Source organism: Esox lucius, chromosome 19 (assembly GCF_011004845.1).
Source record: "Esox lucius isolate fEsoLuc1 chromosome 19, fEsoLuc1.pri, whole genome shotgun sequence".
Classification (NCBI taxonomy): Eukaryota; Metazoa; Chordata; class Actinopteri; order Esociformes; family Esocidae; genus Esox; species Esox lucius.
The window spans coordinates 11,673,552-11,695,683 of record NC_047587.1 but is presented as its reverse complement, the minus strand read 5'-3'; the positions used below and the strand labels follow the sequence as shown (position 1 = coordinate 11,695,683).

At 39.2% G+C, this 22,132-nt stretch overlaps 1 protein-coding gene and 6 non-coding genes across 7 annotated transcripts; 1 reads left to right on the top strand and 6 right to left on the bottom strand.

The window, feature by feature from the left end:
- Nucleotides 1-272: 272 nt before the first annotated feature.
- Nucleotides 273-22,043, top strand: LOC105018291 (two pore calcium channel protein 2-like). Its single transcript, XM_020056667.2, has 26 exons — nt 273-360; nt 571-694; nt 906-958; nt 1,080-1,156; nt 2,227-2,404; nt 3,401-3,517; nt 4,315-4,421; nt 4,516-4,588; nt 4,877-4,976; nt 5,058-5,123; nt 5,204-5,268; nt 5,357-5,466; nt 5,711-5,792; nt 6,096-6,182; nt 6,315-6,434; nt 7,070-7,126; nt 7,270-7,398; nt 7,545-7,594; nt 17,527-17,626; nt 17,846-17,917; nt 18,035-18,111; nt 18,184-18,283; nt 20,756-20,838; nt 20,944-21,025; nt 21,207-21,298; nt 21,777-22,043. Exons 2-26 carry the CDS (start codon nt 607-609, stop codon nt 21,877-21,879), a joined length of 2,268 nt encoding a protein of 755 aa, XP_019912226.1. The 5' UTR covers nt 273-360; nt 571-606; the 3' UTR covers nt 21,880-22,043.
- On the bottom strand, nt 6,684-6,755 carry trnap-agg. The gene has a single exon. It is a non-coding gene; the product is annotated as a tRNA-Pro (tRNA).
- On the bottom strand, nt 9,713-9,784 carry trnap-agg. The gene has a single exon. It is a non-coding gene; the product is annotated as a tRNA-Pro (tRNA).
- Nucleotides 13,165-13,236, bottom strand: trnap-agg. Its single transcript has one exon. It is a non-coding gene; the product is annotated as a tRNA-Pro (tRNA).
- On the bottom strand, nt 14,459-14,530 carry trnap-agg. Its single transcript has one exon. It is a non-coding gene; the product is annotated as a tRNA-Pro (tRNA).
- trnap-ugg lies at nt 15,969-16,040 on the bottom strand. The gene has a single exon. It is a non-coding gene; the product is annotated as a tRNA-Pro (tRNA).
- On the bottom strand, nt 16,967-17,038 carry trnap-ugg. Its single transcript has one exon. It is a non-coding gene; the product is annotated as a tRNA-Pro (tRNA).
- Nucleotides 22,044-22,132: the final 89 nt, after the last annotated feature.

Below are 22,132 nucleotides of genomic sequence, written 5' to 3'. Positions count from 1 at the left end.
CACAACAATGCTAGGCTATAAAAACACCTACTGTAAACACTACAGTTAGTGTTAATATTTAAAACTATTATTTTAATGTGCCTAACACCAACCTCCTGATTTAGATGTTTGGCACGTTCCCCAGTGCCCTGTGAACCTGAACATGGGTACAGCGCATGGATACAGCTTGACCCTCGGTGTCAGCACAGCAACTGTCCGTTTTTACGCTGAAGGTGTGAGATTCTTGCCGTAATTGCACTTGGAGACGTTTCTCTGTGTAGTCGACCCACAACGTGCGTTACGCCCAAGTCAAATGAAGTGTGTGGCACAGTCGGTGTTTATTTATTCCAACAGACTCTCAAGATATGAACCGAAACTGAGGTAGGTAGGCTACACTTGAAACCGTGTATTGTCTTAGACGGGAGAGGTAATTTTTCGAATTTGTTTTCACTGAGCCTAAATCACTGGGACAACAATAGCTTTGTAGGATATAAACTTCAGATATAAAAGTCAGACGTGATTATGACATTAGTGTGCCTAGAAAGCATTAGTGTGAATCTAATATATACTTTTCTTTACTGTCCTGCCTAGCTACCTGTTAACGTGTCGAGCTACAAAGTTGTACTGATGATGGAGCGCTGCCTCCTGCTAACTGGTGTTGCAGAGTCTGGATCAATTCATTTCCAAGCGCCAGAGGAAATACATTTCCATTCGGGTACAGAGGGGCACGGCGAGTTCTTCTCACACTCTCACTCACACACAATTAAGCATTCACACATAAAGAACACGTGCACACACACACACATACACACAAACAGACAGACCCACATCTAACGCATACACGCATCTTCAGAGAACAGAAAAATATTGTGTGAACCCAACGTTGTGTTGTAGTATCATTTAATGCCAGCTTCCCTCTCACACAGAGGAAGAGCTGTTCATTCAGCAGGCAGTGGTACTCATCGAAGATGCCATACATGTAGGACTAACTCTCTACTTTTCCTTCCTTTATAACCTGCATTTAAAATACAGGTTATCTGCATTCGTGTGTTTGTCAACACTGAACTGATGTCATTATAATTGTAGTATTTCTTTCGTAGTATCGATCTGTCAACCACCGACTGGACGGAAGATCAATTAAACTTTACAGATGGTATTACTCCAGAATCTGTCAGTGGTAAAGGATTTAAAATATTTTGTGTCTACTATAACTATCCCACTCGTTATCTCGTATTGACTGCTCTTAGCTGACTGTTACTTACTATTCAAACATTATGACACTGATAGATGGGACCTCACAGTCTGTTTTGTTAAAAGTGTGTTGCGATGTTGGTGCTTTCTAAATTAATTAGGTTACTTATTTGTATAGCTTCATATTACAGTTTACATTAGAAGTTATTTTATCAGTCATTACACACTGGCCTCATAAATACTGAATACAACTATCCATATACTAGGAATTTGATGTTAAGTCGTTTTCCTTAACATTTAAGCAGGCATTTTCTTATCAGTTCTCCATTAAAACCGGTAAGCAAACAAGAAAATCAACCAGGCAAGTCTAGTGCTATACATATGCTATACATATGCTGAATGTCGGTATAGCAGCTTGACATTAGATCATTTTGTCACGCATTAACATCACGCCAAGTTTGAACATTTCGCTAGACACAGTTAAGCATTGTGAAGATGAACTTTACACTGCCAAAGCTATTTCATTTCATGGCACAACAACTTTTGTTTTTCTCTCATTCTTAAATTACATTAATACGATGACTGTCAATATAGGTGATGATAACTGACTTAAAGTGAAAAGACGAGAGAATTGTGGAAACCCTTCTCTGCCCAAGGGGTTGTGATCTTGCCTATATCACCCCAAATAGCATGCAGGGATGCATACTTTGAGAAACTATTCCAGAAATAGTCAGAATATACCCATAAACAGCTTTATTTTTGGCTTACTATAACATAGCTACTGAAGGTTATAGCCAATTAAGATTTTGTCCACCCGGAACAAACCCTAAAGCGTAATTCGTTTTGACCATGACAAGGCTCGAGCATGGGTCCTTTTGCTTGGCAGTCCACATTTCTAACCACTACACTATTTATCAAGGGCTGGTTGGTCAGTCACTCACTCAGTAAGAGACATTCGCTCATCTTGGCCAGCTCTGCTTATATGGTCCGGCAAAAATAACATTCCACATATTTGCAAGTGTAGATTGTTGTTTTTTCTACTTTCTGCATCCTCAGGGGCCTCAATGCGGGGATATTTGTCATCTTGGCCCTAGCGTTTATCGAAAAACCCTCCTCCCTGTCTGTGACCTCTGACCTGCGTTTCAAACACACCCTCTGGAATCCGCCCTGTGGCCTGACTGAGGTCATTGAGATCATCTGTTTACTCGTATTCACTCTTGACCTCGTAGTTAAGGTACTGTAACACCATCATGCAGCAGCTTATAATGTGTGATACCACATCAGACTCGCAGTCATGTGTTGTTACCACGGTCAAATTCCAACTGACCTCTGAGCGACAGTGATTTTCTGTGTCACTCTCTATAGGCCTACTTGAATCGCACAGATCATTTGATAGTACATAACTCTCAACAGCCTTGGTTGCTAATGGCCAGGTACTCAGTGCTTTATTGTCTATCTAATCACTCTGACATTGACGCGAATGCCATGCCAAATTACCTCAAATACACCGCGTGGCATGTCTTCATACACGACCTGTTCCACGTGTGGCATGTCTTCATACACGACCTGTTCCACGTGTGGCATGTCTTCATACACGACCTGTTCCACATGTGGCATGTCTTTATACACAACCTGTTACACATGTGGCATGTCTTCATACACGACCTGTTCCACGTGTGGCATGTCTTCATACACGACCTGTTCCACATGTGGCATGTCTTTATACACAACCTGTTCCACATGTGGCATGTCTTTATACACAACCTGTTACACATGTGGCATGTCTTCATACACGACCTGTTCCACATGTGGCATGTCTTCATACACGACCTGTTCCACATGCGGCATGTCTTCATACACGACCTGTTACACATGCGGCATGTCTTCATACACGACCTGTTCCACGTGTGGCATGTCTTCATACACGACCTGTTCCACGTGTGGCATGTCTTCATACACGACCTGTTCCACGTGTGGCATGTCTTCATACACGACCTGTTCCACGTGTGGCATGTCTTCATACACGACCTGTTCCACATGTGGCATGTCTTCATACACGACCTGTTCCACGTGTGGCATGTCTTCATACACGACCTGTTCCACGTGTGGCATGTCTTCATACACGACCTGTTCCACGTGTGGCATGTCTTCATACACGACCTGTTCCACGTGTCAGCGTAAGGATGAGTAGCCTGTCGGTGGAAAGTGATTATTCTTCCCCCTCTCATAGAGTTATCTGATTGGTCGCGAGGAGTTCTTGAAATGTAAATGGCTGGTGGGCTACATGGTGGTCATCATGGTGTCTGTCATTGACTGGACGATGTCTCTGAGTATGACCTGTGATGAGGTAAGCATACATACTGTATGTATTTTAAACTATTGTCTTCTCTGGAGTAGGAAAACATGGTTGATAATCATATTTTATATTCTGTTTTACATAGAGCAGCGATGGGCAACTTGGATGGTGGTGGGGGCCACAGAATTTATGTACTGGTCGTCAGGGGGCCGCAGATTAACTTGGAACACACACACACACATCCATGTATTGTATGTAATTATTAACAAATGCATTAAAAGTACACTAGGTCTAATGATAGGTAACGTATATCTGGGCAGTTTTAAAATATTGATCAACGTGCAGTTTTCCCGCTCTGCTAATCTCTCCTGGGATTCAGCACGTTCGCTGCCATGTTACTAAATGCGTTAACCCTTTCGGTGCTGTAGGGTTTTTGGATCTTTTCACTACTTTGATATTTTGGCTTGGACAGAGACTTCTGTAATAGGTATCATCAAGTGTTTTATGGCACAAACATCAGCACACTCTCAGCTACACATAGAAAGACATCACAACAGCTTTCTGGGACACTGAAATTATTGTTTTATGTGTAAACATGCAAAAAAGGATTTCAAGTCTATTTCGTGTTTTGTTTCCAGCATAGATTTTAGTTCCAATACTAACTTTACCACAAATTTAAGGTCAAACATGATATATATATATATATATATTTTGTTCCATTTTAGTTTTTGTGTATATATCCTTTTACTGTTTTCTAAATTAGTCTGAGGGCACCAGTTGCCCATGGCTGATATAGAGAATGCAGGAATGTTATTGTGTGGTTCTTTTTGACTTAATTTGTGTTGTAGACTGTGAGAATCAGAAAACTTCTCAGGCCATTCTACCTCCTTCAAAACTCATCGCTGATGAAAAAGTCCTTGAAATGCATCAAAAGAACATTACCTGGAATTACCAGGTAGCATTACTTTAATTTTCCTGTAGTTTTTAAATCCCAAGACTTGCAACACATGTCAACAAATAAATAATTTAAATGAGTTTATTTTCTCCAGTGTGATTTTACTAGTGATTCTCCACCTATGTCTCTTCACCATATTTGGCATGCTGCTGTTTGCAAAGAGAGAGGTGCAGTAAAATATTTGATTACACGTTCAGACTCAGCATATTGTTGAGACTGATAATTATTATTAAAATGTATTTTGTAAATTCATAGCTAGCCCATTTTAGTTAAAGGCCAATGGTGATGAGATGATACTCAAAAGATTTATGTCATGGCAGAAATGTGTTTTACTCATATTTTATTGACCCATTCTTTAGATTAACCAAAAAGGGCTACTAAGTAAAAATATGTGAACTTCTAAATGCAGCACAACAATTTTAATGTCATATTTGCCCTGATTTGTTTTATTCTAGAACCTAGAGGAAGATATGGAACGGGAATTATATTTCAAAAACCTTTCTCAGTCTCTCACGTCACTTCTGGTTCTCCTCACAACTGCTAACAACCCTGACGGTAAGCTAATTTTGCTGAACTCAAAAGATACTTTTTCTTATTTTTGTTCCAAAACAATTTGAAATGTTTTCTTGCCTCTAGTGATGACCCCAGCTTACACACTACACAGAGGTTTCTCCATCTTCTTCATTCTTTTCAGCGGGTTTGGTAAGAAATGTTAGATGTGATTTGTTCGTATTGTACTTTGATCCTTTATAACTACTTAACAATGTATCACTGTATTCTAGGAACTTACTTCCTTATGAACCTCCTGACGGCCATCATATACAACCAGTTTAGAGGATACCTAGTGGTGAGTTGGGAAAATGAAGAACAGATTGCTGTTTTACATCATAATGTAGGCAGTTTTCCTAATTTTATTGAAACATATTGTTTTTTAGATGTCAGTGCAGACATCCATCCTGAGAAGGTGTATGGGTATCAGGGCAGCTTTTGACCTGCTACACTGCCAGAGCCACAGGGACATCACTTTCTCAGAGGACGATACCATGTAAGAGAGCAACCTTTCTGTTATAAAATGGGGAAAAAACTATTCCTTAAATGTCTTGAGATGTCTTCAGACCGATATTTCAGGAAGTTGGTATTGCTAAGATGTGTTTATAGACATCTAAAAAAACATTCTGAATTAAAACCACCTGATTTATAATTGATAATATTGACTGTAAATGGGCCTTGGGTTGTTTTTTTATGAAAACTGGTAGACTATACTGAATTGCCACTGTGTTGTGTTCCAGTGAGTGTATTCCAGTTCAGACAGTGCAGATGGTGATGAAGAGAGTTCAGATGAAAGACTACTACAGGGAAGCTATAATGAAGGTCAGTCCCCCCCCACCCCCTTCAGCTACATAAATGCTCAGAAAACACTATTGAACAGACCTTTATTGTTTCAGGGAAACTTATTTTTGGTTCGATGCACAGCTCAAGTTCAAAGTTTATTTGTCAAATGCACAGAATAACACAGTGTAATTTTGAACAATGAAATTATTTTTGTTACCAGACATGACCTGGGTTCTATATGGACCCAAAAGTTTGCTCCTCAGAACCCCTTTGGAAACTCTTTTTGGGAGTACAGAATATTGCAGTATTATGCCAAAATATGTTTACCAACCTTCCCCTCAGAAAGCATGTCAGTCGTACAGTGGCCGCATCCCCAGAGAGGCCTTCCAGAGGCTGTTTGATGAACTGGATAAGGACAGGATCAAAAAGGTCCTTATTTTTTATATCTACGCCAAAGACTGTCATAGTTTGCTTTCTTGCTTACACGTGCATTGTTGATTGTTGACAGAAACAAATGTGACAAGAAACAAATGTGACAATTAAAGTTGTTGTTGTATTCAGCATCATCCTTTGCCTGAATACTCATCGAAGTTCCTGCAAATGGTCCAGTACATCTTTACCAAGCATTCTGTCACAGTGGTGGGGAATGTTGTGGCCTTGGCCAATGTCGTCTGCATCTGTGTAAGTTACCTATGTCAAACGTTCACAGTGACACCATGACACCATTTTACTAGTTAACTTATTCCTCTTGTGTTTCTGCTGGGTCCTTCAGCTCTTGTTTGTTGACCTGGATATGCAGTCCTACCATTGTTTCAAAACACTTAAAATAATACTTATTCGCTAAAATGCTGTTATTAATGATGACATGAATGCGCACTGTGCTTTGTACACACAATTTCATACCGTATGCAATTTCACTTGACAAAAGGAGGGCTCGTCCGGGATTTGAACCCGGGACCTCTCGCACCCTAAGCGAGAATCATACCCCTAGACCAACGAGCCGGCCTTAGGGGTAAATATCTAAGATGTTAAATTCCCCTCACTGCCACGTGTATGAGGCATTTCACCTATTCATGGTGATACATACTCTGGATAATTGTTTTGAGACTGCCATCTAGTGGCTTTTCTGGGTTCTGCACAACCCCTGGTACATATTGAAAATATTGGAGAGCAGCTAAAGGCCCTGGGACCTGTACATTGTATGTATATTGGCCTTGAAAAATATTTTAAAGGGCATTGTGTGATTTTTCATCAAATTGTGTCAGACTGTATACTTTACACTGTAGCCGCTTACACAATTCTCAATTTTCCTCCAGATAATCTTGGTGATTGAGTGTGAGAAGACTGTCTCTGAACGAGAGGACTATCTGGAGGTAATCCCTCAACAAGGTCATTTAAATCTACCAGTTCAAGTAGACATTATTGACTGCAGTGAAATGCTGACTTGTTGGATTGGCAGATGAGGGTCTTCTTTGTCTCCTGAAATTCACTGACTTCATATTTTTCTGTTTTACAGACAGTCAACTGTTTCTTCATCCTCTACTATTTGCTGGAGATGCTGCTGAAAATGACTGCGTTTGGCTGGAAAACATACGTGAGCTATGGAAGTAATATCTTTGATGGATCTCTTACAGTTCTTTTGCTGGTAGGTGTAATTTACTATTTATATAGCTGGTGCACACGCCATTAGGACATTGAGACAACTCTGTTTTTATCTTACAGTTGATAAATCCATTCAGAATTCTATTCTATATTTACTGGATATTGTTTTTCATCTCTGTTTTTCCAAAGGGCCTACAGATATCCATATTTTCTACTTACAGGCTACCATTTTCGTATTGGTACGTTTCCTCTCCCCACTTTGTGAGTGTTTAATACGCTAACTCCTTACATAGGAACAATCATGACCCTATATACAGTATATAATAGACAGCCTGTCAACTCTAAAGAAGGATTTGTGTGGAAAAGTCCACCTCATAGATCAAGTTGGCCTGAATAACCCCAACTATAGACAACATATTTTCTGCACAAAAAAAGTTGTATCTGCCGTATGTAAAATAGGAAGCCGAATTAACGTCACCCACTCAATTCGGTAGGCCATGCAGACAAGTCACTCATTATAGTATCATCATTAATTCCACATCCTAAGAAAATACCATTTAAATATTTGCCTAAACTCAACCTTGTGCAATGCCATGGATGTTGCATGACTTATAAATAACAAAAGCATATAAAATATTGACCACAACTTTTAAACTAGTCAGAACTTATATAATATATAGGCTATGCACCAAAACCCTGTGATTTTTATGTAACATAAAATGAAACCAAGGTGCCAGAAAACAATAGTTAGGCTAAGTGGATTTTGACTAATCGTTATACATTTCATTGGACGTGTGAGTGCACAGACTAAGGGATGTCATGCTCTTTCCTCAGTCTAAATTTTGAATTCAACCAAATCCCTGGGGGAAGGACCAGCTATCTGTTTCCCTGTAAATGGAGTATATAACTATCGCAATGTGGCATGTAAATGGCCCATCAGTGGATTACAGAATATACTTATCGATCATTGTAGCAGGGACAAGTAGATGGATTTAAATGACTGTTGACTGGCTGTTAGGATGATCGCTGGGGCTTTGAGAAAAGTGATTCCACTAGTCCAGGGGTCTTCAACGTCTTCTTCTCCAGGGACCCCACCCAACTATTTAGTATAGCCATTGGTCAAATATTAAAGTCAGTTGTTGCACAGAAGTTGTTTGAAATATTATGTTTGTTTTTACATTTTTATTTAATTAAACAAAGACCTCCCCAGACTTTAACCATTAAAATCTTGAGTCCTCATTTATTTGGCATTTGCAGTCATATTTTAATTTCAGAAACACAAACCCGTTTCCTGTCACAACTGAATCACGATACTAAACCTCAAATAATATTAGGCTATATACTTGAAATTTCAATCTTTAGCTCATCCCCATGAGCAACCCCTAATAAAAATAGAACCACTCAATTTGAAATGACTTAGAAGTTCTAAATTTAACCCTTCAGACCCCAATAGAATTCTAGAATCCTGCTGCTGATCACAGATAATTCTCAAAATCAAGTTTTCTAACACATTTCAAACAAACAGACATAGCACAAAAACCAAATCCAAATTACAACTACAAGTTAACTTTGTTTTAAAGAGCATGTACTCTTCTTTAATTTGACAACACATTAATGTAACTTGGAATAATACAATTTGTTTTCCCCCATTAACAATCAATAGAAAGAACGAAGGTCTAAGTTTACATAAAACAATATATTGAGATGAGATTGAGCCGGCAGTCAAATGAGGTCTGTACAGCTAATATGATCATAATAAAGTAAGCACAAGACAAATCTCAAGACATACGCATTTTTATAAATAATAAGGGGAAGTAGCTATATGGTGTACATCTTTTGGCATATGCAGGACTCCATCGCGATCAAGTGACTTTGTCAGCAAAGAGCAACATTACTGCTTCTTGGCTAGCTAGTGAAAGTAAGAGCTTGTTGCTGCACAAGAACAGTAGGTCTGCCTGCTTTTACAGTGTATTGTTGATATGGAGGACTTGCAGGACTTTAGTGTTATTGTGGCAACAAAAACATTTAGAAATTTCAGTGGTACCAGATAGATTCAAACCCAGAACCTCTGACACTTCAAGATATAGTATCATAGAAGCCAGGCATTCTTGTGGCCTAACCCCCCTTTTGATATCCATTGTCCTAAAATAACAAGACTGCCTTTCCTTGTAAAATCCCACAAGCGAAACATTTGCGGGGAGACAACTTTATTTTAGTCTGCACTACAACAAGCGTGCCTTATATAGACCACCTAATCATAATAGGTGTATTATTTTTACACAGACTTTAGAACACCTTGAAGAACACCTTTGAATTTCATAACCCCAACTATAAAAAATATATATTTAACAAAAAGAGGGCTCGTCCGGGATTTGAACCCGGGACCTCTCGCACCCTAAGCGAGAATCATACCCCTAGACCAACGAGCCAGATGATGGGACACATCCTCGAATTAAGCCTTGCTCTGGCCTTAGAACAGTCAACTTCCAGAAGTTGTGATGTGGCAAGTTGTCTCCTGTTTGAGTGCCCTCTAGTGGTTGTCATTAACACTGTTCAGGAAGTTTTCATTGTCAAATTTGTAAACATATCCGTTATCTGTGGATGACATGTTAATAACTGTATGTTAGATGTGACCAACTTCTTGAATTATGAACAATAATTAATTTGGTTGCAAACCTAAAAATGCAGCTTGTTAAAATTGACCGCAAAACACTGCTAAAGAACCTTAGCTTAGGAGGAAATGCACCTTTCAGCAGCACAATGATCCCAAGCACAAGGCCAGTACAACATTGCAGTGGCTCAAGAAAAAAAGGTGCATGTCCTACAGCAGCCTAGTTGAATCTCTGATTTCAGTCTCATTGAGAATCTGTGCCATTAATGTGTGGCGGTTTTCCCCTTACAATAATTGGGTTACATTTTCTGTGTTTTCAATTTGAATACCTAACAGGATGAAATGTCAGTGTGCCATTTGTAATTCAGAAATATGAGAGAATTGGTTAGGAGTTTGAATACTTTTGGAAGGTGTTGTATTTTAAGTATAATGTGAAGTGTCAGAACCTCTGACACTTCAAGATATTATCATCCCACTAAGTACAAGTGGAAGCCAGGCATTTTTGTGGCCTAACCTCCCTTTTGAGATCCATTGTCCTAAAAAAACAAGACTGCCTTTACTTGTATAATCCCACAAGCGAAACACATGTGGGGAGACAACTTTATTTAAGTCTGACAGACGAAACAAACCGGACAATTAGTTGTCTAGTTAGCAATGGCATTTTTCATATTTGAATATTTCTAGAGATCAGAATATCAATACAATATTGTGGGAAAAAAGAATCACGATTTGACATTAAATCGTTGTATTGGCACAGCACTACAAATAACATAAAATAAAATGTTATTACTGATATAATAATCTCATCTCATCTTCATCCACTTATCCGGTATCGGGTCGCAGGGGCAGCAGCTCCAGCAGGGGACCCCAAACTTCCCTTTCCCGAGCCACATTTGCCAGCTCTGACTGGGGGATCCCGAGGCGTTCCCAGGCCAGTGTCGAAATATAATCTCTCCACCTAGTCCTGGGCCTACCCCGAGGTCTCCTCCCAGCTGAACGTGCCTGGAACACCTCCCTAGGGAGACGTCCTGGGGGCATCCTTAACAGATGCCCGAACGACCTCAACTGGCTCCCTTTCGATGCAAAGGAGCAGCGGCTGTACTCCCGAGTTCCTCACGGATGGCTGAGCTTCTCACCCTATCCCTAAGGGAGAAGCCTGCCACCCTTCTGAGAAAACCCATTTCAGCCGCTTGTAATCGCGATCTTGTTCTTTCGGTCATAACCCAGCCTTCATGACCATAGGTGAGGGTAGGAAGGAAAATTGACCGGTATATCGAGAGCTTTGCCTTCCGACTCAGCTCTCTTTTCGTCACAACGGTGCGATAAGCGAATGCAATACCGCCCCCGCTGCTCTGATTCTCTGGCCAATCTCCCGCTCCATTGTCCCCTCACTCGTGAACAAGACCCTGAGATACATGAACTCCTTTACTTGGGGTAATGCCTCATTCCTTACCGGAGTTGACACTCCATCGGTTTCCTGCTGAGAGCCATGGCCTCAGATTTAGAGGTGCTAATCCTCATCCCAACAGCTTCACACTCGACTGCGAACCGGTCCAGTGAGTGCTGAAGGTTGCAGACCGATGATGCCATCAGGACCATATCATCCGCAAAAAAGCAGCAATGAGATACCCAGCCCACCGAACTTCAACCCCTGATATAATAATATTACTTGAAAATAAATACTTTCGGGAGATCTTCCTAAGAACCAACCGGTTTAGGACCTCTGGTTGATTTCACCTGCACTACAACAAACATGCCTTATATAGACCACCTAATCATAATGGCCCTCATTTATCATTCTTGCGTAGAAACAGGCGTATATGTTGGCGTAAGATTTTGCTTACACTCCTCTCACCGCCTGATTTATGAAGATGTGCGTACCTTTTAAATCCAGGTGTACGCAATACCTGCCCTTGATAAATTCCGCGGCTGAAAACGATCGTCATTAGAATAACATGCCCCTTTATTTTCAAGTCTCCGCTTCCCCCACGCCCTCATTTTACGCCATGGACACACGGAAGACGGCAAAAAAGAGAAACTTCTCTGACGTGGAGATTGAGACGATCATCAGGGAGGTAGAAATAAATAAAATTGTTTCATTTGGCAGTTTAAAAAGCGGAATAAAAGAGGATGATGTGATGTGGAGTACCATTCATTCACATTAATAGTTGCATGACAATTTGTAATATTCGTCTTATTATTTCATGATATTTATTATTAATGACGTTTATTGTTATTTAGAAGAAGAATGTCGTTATTAATATTATTTCTATTATTATTTAAAAGAAGAAGAATGTCATTTTTATTATTTTGTCAGTCTGAATTATATTTTGGTCATTAAAAGCCTTTTATTACTGAACCCAGTCCGTGCGCAACTGCCGGGCCTAACCCTGAAACGTCATGTAAAGCGCACAGGCTCGCATCTGAAGGAATACATATAAGTCAAATGCTTTGGTAAAGTCACACAAATGAAACCTTGAAGTCCATGTTGCACAAAAATAAACACTGAAGTTTGTAATTATGTTTAAAACATTTTTACAGTGGGTCATAATATATCATATCTTTTAGTTTGTCAGTGCGTTAGGATTTTCTTTTCTGCGCTGTTAAGGTTTCATTTCTCTCCGCCATGTCCATGTGCAATATTTTGTTGTCATCCATCCACCAAAGATCACTCCAAATATAACTATTAATACTGTTTTATTTTCAGTTTACATCTCTGCACTGGCATAACATCAGTGCACGAGGGAACTGCAGCAGGGGCTGAGTATACGGCTACACATTTTTACTTGAGACAGGTCAAAATAAAAGTCCCGTCTCTTCACACATGCGCACAGTTAACTCTTGCACAATTTTGGGTATACAACAGTCAGTATCATAATTAAACAACATAATATAACATAAATGATGAGAACATATAACTCAACATGCGCATTTCCGCACTAACTCAAAACGTGCGTACACCACCTCCTGAGCTGGCGTAGGATTTGAGAGTGCCGTACGCCAACGTCCATATTGATAAATCTCAAAGTCACCGTGGTTTTGGGTGTACGCCAGGTGTACGCTGGAAATTTGGTGTATGCACTTTTGATAAATGAGGGCCACTAGGTGTATTATTTTTACACAGACTTTAGAACACCTTGAAGAAAACCATTGAATTTCATAACCCCAACTATAAATAATATATATTAAACAAAAAGAGGGCTCGTCCGGGATTTGAACCCGGGACCTCTCGCACCCTAAGCGAGAATCATACCCCTAGACCAACGAGCCAGATGATGGGAATTATCCTCGAATTCAGCCTTGGTCTGGCCTTAGAACAGTCAACTTTCAGAAGTTGTGATGTGGCAAGTTGTCTCCTGTTTGAGTGCCCTCTAGTGGTTGTCATTAACACTGTTTAGGAAGTTTTCATTGTCAAATTTGTAAACATATCCTTTATCTGTGGATGACATGTTAATAACTGTATGTTAAATGTGACCAACTTCTTGAATTATGAACAATAATGAATGTGCTGTGCAAACCTAAAAATGCAGCTTGTTAAAATTGACAGCAAAACACTGCTAAAGAACCTTAGCTTAGGAGGAAATGCACCTTTCAGCAGCACAATGATCCCAAGCACAAGGCAAGTACAACATTGCAGTGGCTCAAGAAAAAAAGGTGCATGTCCTACAGCAGCCTAGTTGAATCTCTGATTTCAGTCTCATTGAGAATCTGTGCCATTAATGTGTGGCGGTTGTCCCCTTACGATAAGTGGATTACATTTCCTTGTTTACAATTTAAATACCTAACAGGATGAAATGTCAGTGTATCATTATGGTCCTTCTTTTACACATATTTAAAGACACTATAACCTGGACTGTAGACAAAAAAAAACACCACAAATGGAGAGCTTGTCCAGGATGTGAACCCAGGACTTCACACACCCTAAATGAGAATCATACCCCTAGACTAACAAGCCTGACAGGAGCCTTCTCTCCATAGTGGGATTTTGTGGATCTCTGCCTCCTTTTACTCTTTAACTTCTAGAATTTGTGATGTGGCAAGTAGGTTCCTGTTGGAGTGCCCTCTAGTGGTTGTCAGTAACAATGTTTATGGACTTTGTAACTGCATTGTCAGATTTGTAAGCCAATCCAATTGTCAATATTTGACATGGTAAGAACAGTAGGTCTGCCTGCTTTTACAGTTTATTGTTGATATGGAGGACTTGCAGGACTTTAATGTTATTGTTGCAACAATTTTTTTATTTTATTTCAGTGGTACCAGTTAGATTCAAACCCAGAACCTCTGAAACTTCAAGACATATTATCATCCACCTATGTACAAGTGGAAGCCAGGCAATTTTCTTGACCTAATCCCCCTTTTGAGATCCGTTGTCCTAAAATAACAAGACTGCCTTTCCTTGTAAAATCCCACTTCATAGAAGCAGTCCTTCATCTATACATATTTTAAAAGACTGTGTATCCTGAATAACTAAATAACAATTTCCGCAAAAGGTGGGCTCGTCCGGGATTTGAACCCGGGACCTCTCGCACCCTAAGCGAGAATCATACCCCTAGACCAACGAGCCTGACAGAGGCAATTTCTCTGTAGTGGAAGTTTTGGGGCTCTCTGCCTCCTTTTACTCTAACTTTTAGAATTTGTGATGTGGCAAGTAGGTTCCTGTTTGAGTGCCCTCTAGTGGTTGTCAGTAACACTCTTTCTGAAGTTTTATATACAGTGAATATGAAAAGTCTACACACCCCTGTTAAAATGCCAGGTTCTTGTGATGTAAAAGAACGAGACAAAGATAAATCATGTCAGAAGTTTTTCCACCTTTAATGTGACTTATAATAACATCAACAATTCTATTTTAAAACAAACTGAAATATTTGAGGTGGAAAAATATTAATCTGGAGATAAACAAATAGCATACCTACCAGTTTTTAGCCAAATAAATGTTTTCATTTTAAAACACCTTGCACCCTTAATACCCTACATAATTCCACAAAAGGAGGGCTCTAAGGTTTACAAGTTCTGCTTTTCTCCTCCTTTTGGGCCTTAACTTCCAGATTTGGCAAGTTTTCTACTGTTTAAGTGCCCTCTAGTGGTAGTCAGTAACACAAGTTCCACAAGCATTGTCAACCAACCAGAACAACATGGAGTAAGTCTTCCAAGAATGGGGAAATATCATTCAGAAAACATGTGCGAATCTGGTGCATACCTACCCCAAAATACTTAAAGCTTTTATTGCAGCAAAAGGTGTCTCTACCTGCCATTAATGTGTGGGGGTGTCCCTTTACGATAATTGGATGACATTTTCTGTGTTTTCAATTTAAATACCTAACACGATGAAATGTCACTGTACCATTTGTAATTCAGAAATATGAGAGAATTGGTCTGGAATTTGAATACTTTTGGAAGGTGTTGTATTTCAAGTATAATGTGAAGTGTCAGAACCTGACACTTCAAGATATTATCATCCCCTTAAGTACAAGTGGAAGCTGGAACTGTTTTGGAAGTTTTACATACATTATCAGATTAGTAAACAAAACCTTTGTCTGTGGCTGGCATGTCAATGAACAACTTTTAAAAATGTTTCTATTTCTTTGTCTACTCATGCCAGAAGCGTATCCAGAAATATAATGTCACAGATGCAAAGAAAATAAAATTAAACTTTCACATTGACTTACATATACTATATGGGCATTCAAAGTAGGCTTACTCGTTTGTTGACAGTTTTCTTAATAACATACATTTTATTTTGCAAAGTGAAACTTTCTTGTTTTGTTAACTGGATTTTCAGTCATATGAGAATAACCTCAAATAAATTCCGTATTCAAGACCTTGGAAAAAGGCTTGAAGTCCAATATGTAACAAAGCAAAGAGACGTAACCTCATTAAACATTTGTACTTTCAGACAGTCAGGGTGAAGTTTTATTACGCAGTTAGGTCTTCATCGGTGCATTCAAATAGCTGGTGTTTCTACTCTGGCTTGTTTCACAGAAACGTAATTATAGACAAAATAAGGGCTCGTCCGGGATTTGAACCCGGGACCTCTCGCACCCAAAGCGAGAATCATACCCCTAGACCAACGAGCCAGCTGTGCTTCAGGATTTATTTCTCCTCCTCAAAGGTATTTGACATAACTTCCACAGTGTTGTGACAAGCTTTAGGTGGTCTCCTGTTTGAGTTACCTCAGTTGGTGGCCACTAAAATTGTTTAGGAAGTTTTACATACAGTATCTGATTATGAGATTATTATAACCCACAATATTCCATGGCTATGGCCTATATCCTGGGATTATAATGCAGCATTATATACCATGGCTGTTGACAGTATCCTGTGATTGTAATACACCATAATATACCACGGCTATTGACAGTATCCAGGGATTAAAATACGCCATAATATACTACGGCTATTGACAGTATCCAGGGATTAAAATACACCATAATATACCGCGGCTATTGACAGTATCCAGGGATTAAAATACACCATAATATACCACTGCAATTGACAGTATCCAGGGATTAAAATACACCATAATATACCACTGCAATTGGCATGTTTCCTGTTATTCTGCGACGCGTTTTGCATTGTCACTGGTCCCCTGTTGGATCGTGGTAAGTCAGTAGAAAAACAATTCTATTTTTAATGACGAACTGAGGAAATGCATACAATTTCTAAATAGCACATATAAATCATATCTACTAAGGATATAAACAATCATTGAATTACACAATAAAATGGAGAAACAGCTCTTGTTGTTTAGCTATAGTGTTACCGCATCAAACAAAACCATTTGGAACTTTCACAGTGGCTGGCAGATTGAAGTTTACAAAGAAGGCTTGTTTGGGGTCTTGTCAGTAATAACATAGTAGTCTATGTATACGCTGTTTCTCTGTTTTCTTTGAACTTGTGCAGTTCTCTGTAGATTGTCATTGTGCTCAGCGACCTTGGCTAACATATCCCAATTTTTGCAAAGTACTATTGAAATCATTATATAGAGCTTTTAAAAGACATAGGGCTCGTCCGGGATTTGAACCCGGGACCTCTCGCACCCAAAGCGAGAATCATACCCCTAGACCAACGAGCCATGTGGAAGAAACCATGCATGTGTGGCATTCCCAAATGCAGGCTGTGGTGTACCCTGAGAGAAATTACTGACACCTAGTGGCCATTATGTGACTTGTCTCAAATCCTCAGGCCAATAAAATATAAATAAAAAACAGGCAATAACAGATATGCAGATGTAAAAGTACTCTTCTAGACTGTGTTCACACCAGTCTAGAATAGTTTCTAATTAAGACCTAAATCAGAATTAACAAATTACCTTAAGTGATACTTTTCTACTCTTGTTATTGCATTAATTTCAATCCCTTTACCTGAAAATGTAGGTCTTAATTTTTTACTTTTCTAAACCGGTTAACCCAGCCAAACACAGCTACTTTTACTTTGTAATTTTTACACCTCTGCAATTCTGAATGTCCTCCTTTCCATCTAATATGCTTTTAGTGTACCTATAGTATATGCCTATTAACATTTGAGCTGCGAAACCTACAGCTACTTCTCTGATTGTCACAGGAACCCAGTCCACGGTGGCCCCATTGCATTATGGGAGTTGGTGCGACTGGTCAATATGCTCATAGTCTTTCGCTTTCTGAGGATAATCCCCAACATCAAGGTAAAAACTCTGTCAAGGTAGGGGGGTATTGTCCTGTACTGTAAGGGTTGTTGTAATGATCAATTTCAAAATGCACTGTCTGGCATTGTGAGCACATTATCAATAATGGTACATTCATAGGATCTTGTGGTTGGATTATAATTGCATGTTTTTCTGATAAATGTTTGCCATGTTTTTACTATATGCGTCAGTTTCAACTAACAAGATTCTGTTTTAAAGCTGATGGCACTCGTTGCCAGTACCCTGGTTGACCTGGTGAAAAACCTCAGGGCCTTCGCTGGTATATTAGTGGTAAGACCTCTACAAGCTGTGCATGCCTTTTTCTTAAAGTTCTGTTTCTGGTTGAAAGTAATCTATAAATAGTGGTGTAATAGTAATTCTGTATTTGCCTTCTTTCTCTCTTTTCAGGTGGTTTATTATGTGTTTGCTATACTCGGTGTTTGGCTGTTTAAAGGGGCTATTACAGCACATTCTGCCAATCTGAGGTATTTGCAGTAGGAACAGTATTTCAGCTATTAATCCAATTGTCACAATCAACTGCATGTCCTTTCTTACAGCAGTACTGTCAACTCCAGGATCAAGGCTGTTAACAAATCTCTGCAATGTGGTTCGTATGAGCAACTTGGCTACTGGTCAAACAACTTTGATGACTTTGCGGTGAGTAATGATGAACTTATGTTAATATTTAACAAAACCAAAAGTATCATAGTATATATTTTACATTTAATTTACAATACAGTTCAAATGTTTGGGGTTGCTTCAAGATTTCCTGGTTTTCATCCATTAAAATAGCATCAAATTGATCAGAAATACAGGGTAGACACTGTTAATGTTGTAAATTACTATTGTTGTTGGAAATGGCTGATTTTCAGTGGAATATCTACACAGGCGTACAGAGGCCCATTATAAGTAACCATCATTCCTGTGTTCCAATGACACATTGGGTTTGCTTTTATCATTTTAAAAGGCTAATTGATCATTAGAAAACCCTTTTTCAGTTTTATTGCTTAATTAAAGAAGCAATAAAACTGGCCCTCTTTACACTAGCTCAGTATCTTTAGCATCAGCGATTGTAGGTTCAATTACAGTCTCAAAATGTCCAGAAACAAAGAACTTCCATAAGTCATCAGTCTATTCTTGTTCTGAGAAATGAAGGCTATTCCATGTGAGAAATTGCCAAGAAACTGAAAATATCATACAACAATGTGTACAACTCCCTTCATGGGACAGCACAGACTGTCTCTAACCAGAATAGAATGAGGAGTGGGAGGCCCTGGTGCACAACTGAGCAATAGGAAAAATACATTAGTGTCTAGTTTGAGAAACAGACGCCTCACAGGTCCTCAACTGACAACAAAACACCAGTCTCAACGTCAACAGTGAAGAGGTGACTCTTGGATGATGGCCTTCTATACTCATAAAATGTATAATTAAAACAGTAAAATACCCTGTTTGGAAACACTCTATGGGTGGAAAGGTACTTTCAAAACATACAGGTGTGTCTCAAAAAATGTGAATGTCGTGGAAAAGTTCATTTCTCCCCGTACTTCAAATCAAAAAGTGACACCATATATTCTAGATTAATTACACATAAAGTGAAACATTTCAAGCCTTTTCAGTTTCAATCTTGATCATTACAGGTTACAGCTCACGGAAATCAAAATATCTCAAAATATTATAATAAAAATGTACAATACAGAAATGTCGTCCTGAGAAGAGTTCTAATCAGCTAATTTACTCAAAACGCCTGCAAAGGTTTCCTAAGTATGTTAATTATGCACTCAATACTTGGTCGGGGCTCCTTTAGAACGAATTACTGCATCAATGCGGCATGGCATGGAGGCAATCAGCCTGTGGCACTGCTGAGGTGTTATGGAAGCCCAGGTTGCTTTGATAGCGGCCTTCAGCTCATCAGTGTTGTTGGGTCTGGTGTATCTCATTTTCCTCTTGACAATTCCACATAGATTCTCTATAGGGTTCAGGTCAGGCGAGTTGGCTGGCCAATCAAGCACATGAATAGCATGGGCAGCAAACCAGTTACCAGTCATTTTGGCAATGTGGGCAGTTGCCAAGTCCTGCTAGAAAACAAAATCAGCATCTCCATAAAGCTTGTCAGCAGATAAAAGCACGAAGTGCTCTAAAATCCCCTGGTAGATGGCTGATTTGGCTCTGGACTTGATAAAACACAGTGGACCAACACCAGCAGATGACAAGGCACCCCAAATGGGCTCTGGACTTCATGCAACTTGAAATTCTGTGCCTCTCCACCCTTACTCCAGACTCTGGGACCTTGATTTCCAAATGAAATGCAAAATGTACTTTCATTTGAAGAGAGGACTTTGGACCACTGAGCAACGGTCCAGTTCTTTTTCTCCTTAGCCCAGGTAAGATGCTTCTGACGTTGTCTCTGGTTCAGGAGTGGCTTGACACTAGAAATGTGACACGTGTAGCTCATTTCTCTGTGTGGTGGCTCTTGATGCACATACTCCAGCCTCAATCCAATCCTTCTAAAACGTCCTCAATTGTTCTTGAATCTGCTTTGCTTGACAATCTTCTCAAGGTTACGGTCATCCCAGTTGCTTGTTACATCCTTTCCTACCACACTTTCCCTTCCAGTCAACTTTCCATGAATATGCTTTGATACAGTACTCTGCGAACAGCCAGCCCTTTCAGCAATGACCTTCTGTGGTTTGCCCTCCAGTGTCTTCTGTACAATTGTCAAGTCAGCAGTCTTCCCCATGATTGTGGTTGTGTGTATTGAAGACCCAAGGAGTTAATAAGCTGATAAGAGCTATTCTCAGTTCGACATTTCTGCATTGTATATTTTTATTCTAATATTTTGAGATACTGGATTTTTGATTCCCATGAGCTGTAAGCCGTAATCATCAAGATTGAAACAAAAAAGGCTTGAAATGTTTCACTTTATGGGTAAAGAAGCTAGAATATATGGTGTCACTTTTCTGATTTGAATTACGAAACAATATTAGCTCTTCCAAAATATTCATTTTTTTTTAGATGCACCTGTATACTGTTGATCTGCTTTAGTGGTATTATGTGAGTTTATATATAATGATAATGATAATAATGTATAATGATGAAGTTTTTCCTTCCTGTGTTCTGTATTCTCAGTCTGCTCTGGTTCTCCTCTACAACATCATGATGATGAATAATTGGAATGTCTTTCTGGATGCGTACTCCAGATACACCACTGAGTAAGTTTTACTTAAACAATAAAAAATAATTGACCATTTGAACAACGGAATGACTGACTTAGATTAGTTGAGCCTAATTTGTCTTGTTGTTCTTCTTATATCTAGGTGGTCCAAAATCTACTTCATAGCCTGGTGGCTGACCTCCTCTGTCATGTGGGTCAACCTGTTTGTTGCACTCATCCTGGAGGTAAAAAAAGTTAGTTTATGTTATTTTTTTACGTTAAAAGCATTGGCTTGAGGTTCAACTGTTCGTTGTAAATTGAATTGTTTTGTGAAATTGAATTGTTTGGATTGTCAACATCTACATTTAAAGAGTTGATATTGGTTGATTGTTTTGAACTTTCACATATTCTGTCATTCCAATCCAGAACTTCATCTACAAGTGGGACAGAAACCAAGGCTGCTCCAACGGTGATATGGAGAGGACAAACTTGGAGACTACTGTCCAGCTCATGTTCAGGTAGGACCAATAAAACTAATGTTTTCAACCTTTTTTTTGTCTGTTCATATGGCTCGCCGTGAGATTATTTATGCTCCTTAAAGAGGTTGTGTTTTAGCTTTTGCTTCTCTGTTGGGTTTTACTGTGTCGAATTCTGTCTGTGTTTGATATGGCTTAGCATTTTTCGCTAGGTTCTGTGTGTATATTTGCGTTGATCATTGGCTGCAACACGGCCTGAGCCGTGACCTGCTATATGGCGGCAAACACAGTTCTTGAGTATACCCTCCGTTAGCAAGTGTGTGCCTTTATGCGTGGACTTGTGTTCTTGGTATTATGTAACATGGAACACTATGTTGGATATGAAAGGCATGAGCAAGGTCACCCTGGGTATGTTAGGTGTAGTGACTGTAGAGCAATTTGTGACAACTGCAGTTTCTAATTGGGGCTTTCTATATTTGATTGATCAATATAAATACTATAATTTTTTTACTCATTTCAGAGGGCAGATAGAGGAACCTACTGAGGAGGAAGTTGTCACCAAACTACATGCCCACCATCACCTTCAACACCTAACTATGTCTGTGTCAGTGGATCAAACATAGATGCAATACCATCTTATATTGCTTTGGAAATGTTTTTGTGAGGATGTTTTGCAATTTACAAGTTACAGCTTTATTTGAGCTTGTTTGAATTTTCTTGTGAATTATTTTATGAGGTAGCGCATAAGAATGTTTTGTTGCTCTATATTTTATTTTGCTGACTTTTACTGACATTGTTCTCACTTGAGTGTTTAACTTATAAACGTGCTTTAAAGTGCCGCAATAAACTCATAGAACCTTAATGAGTATAAATGTT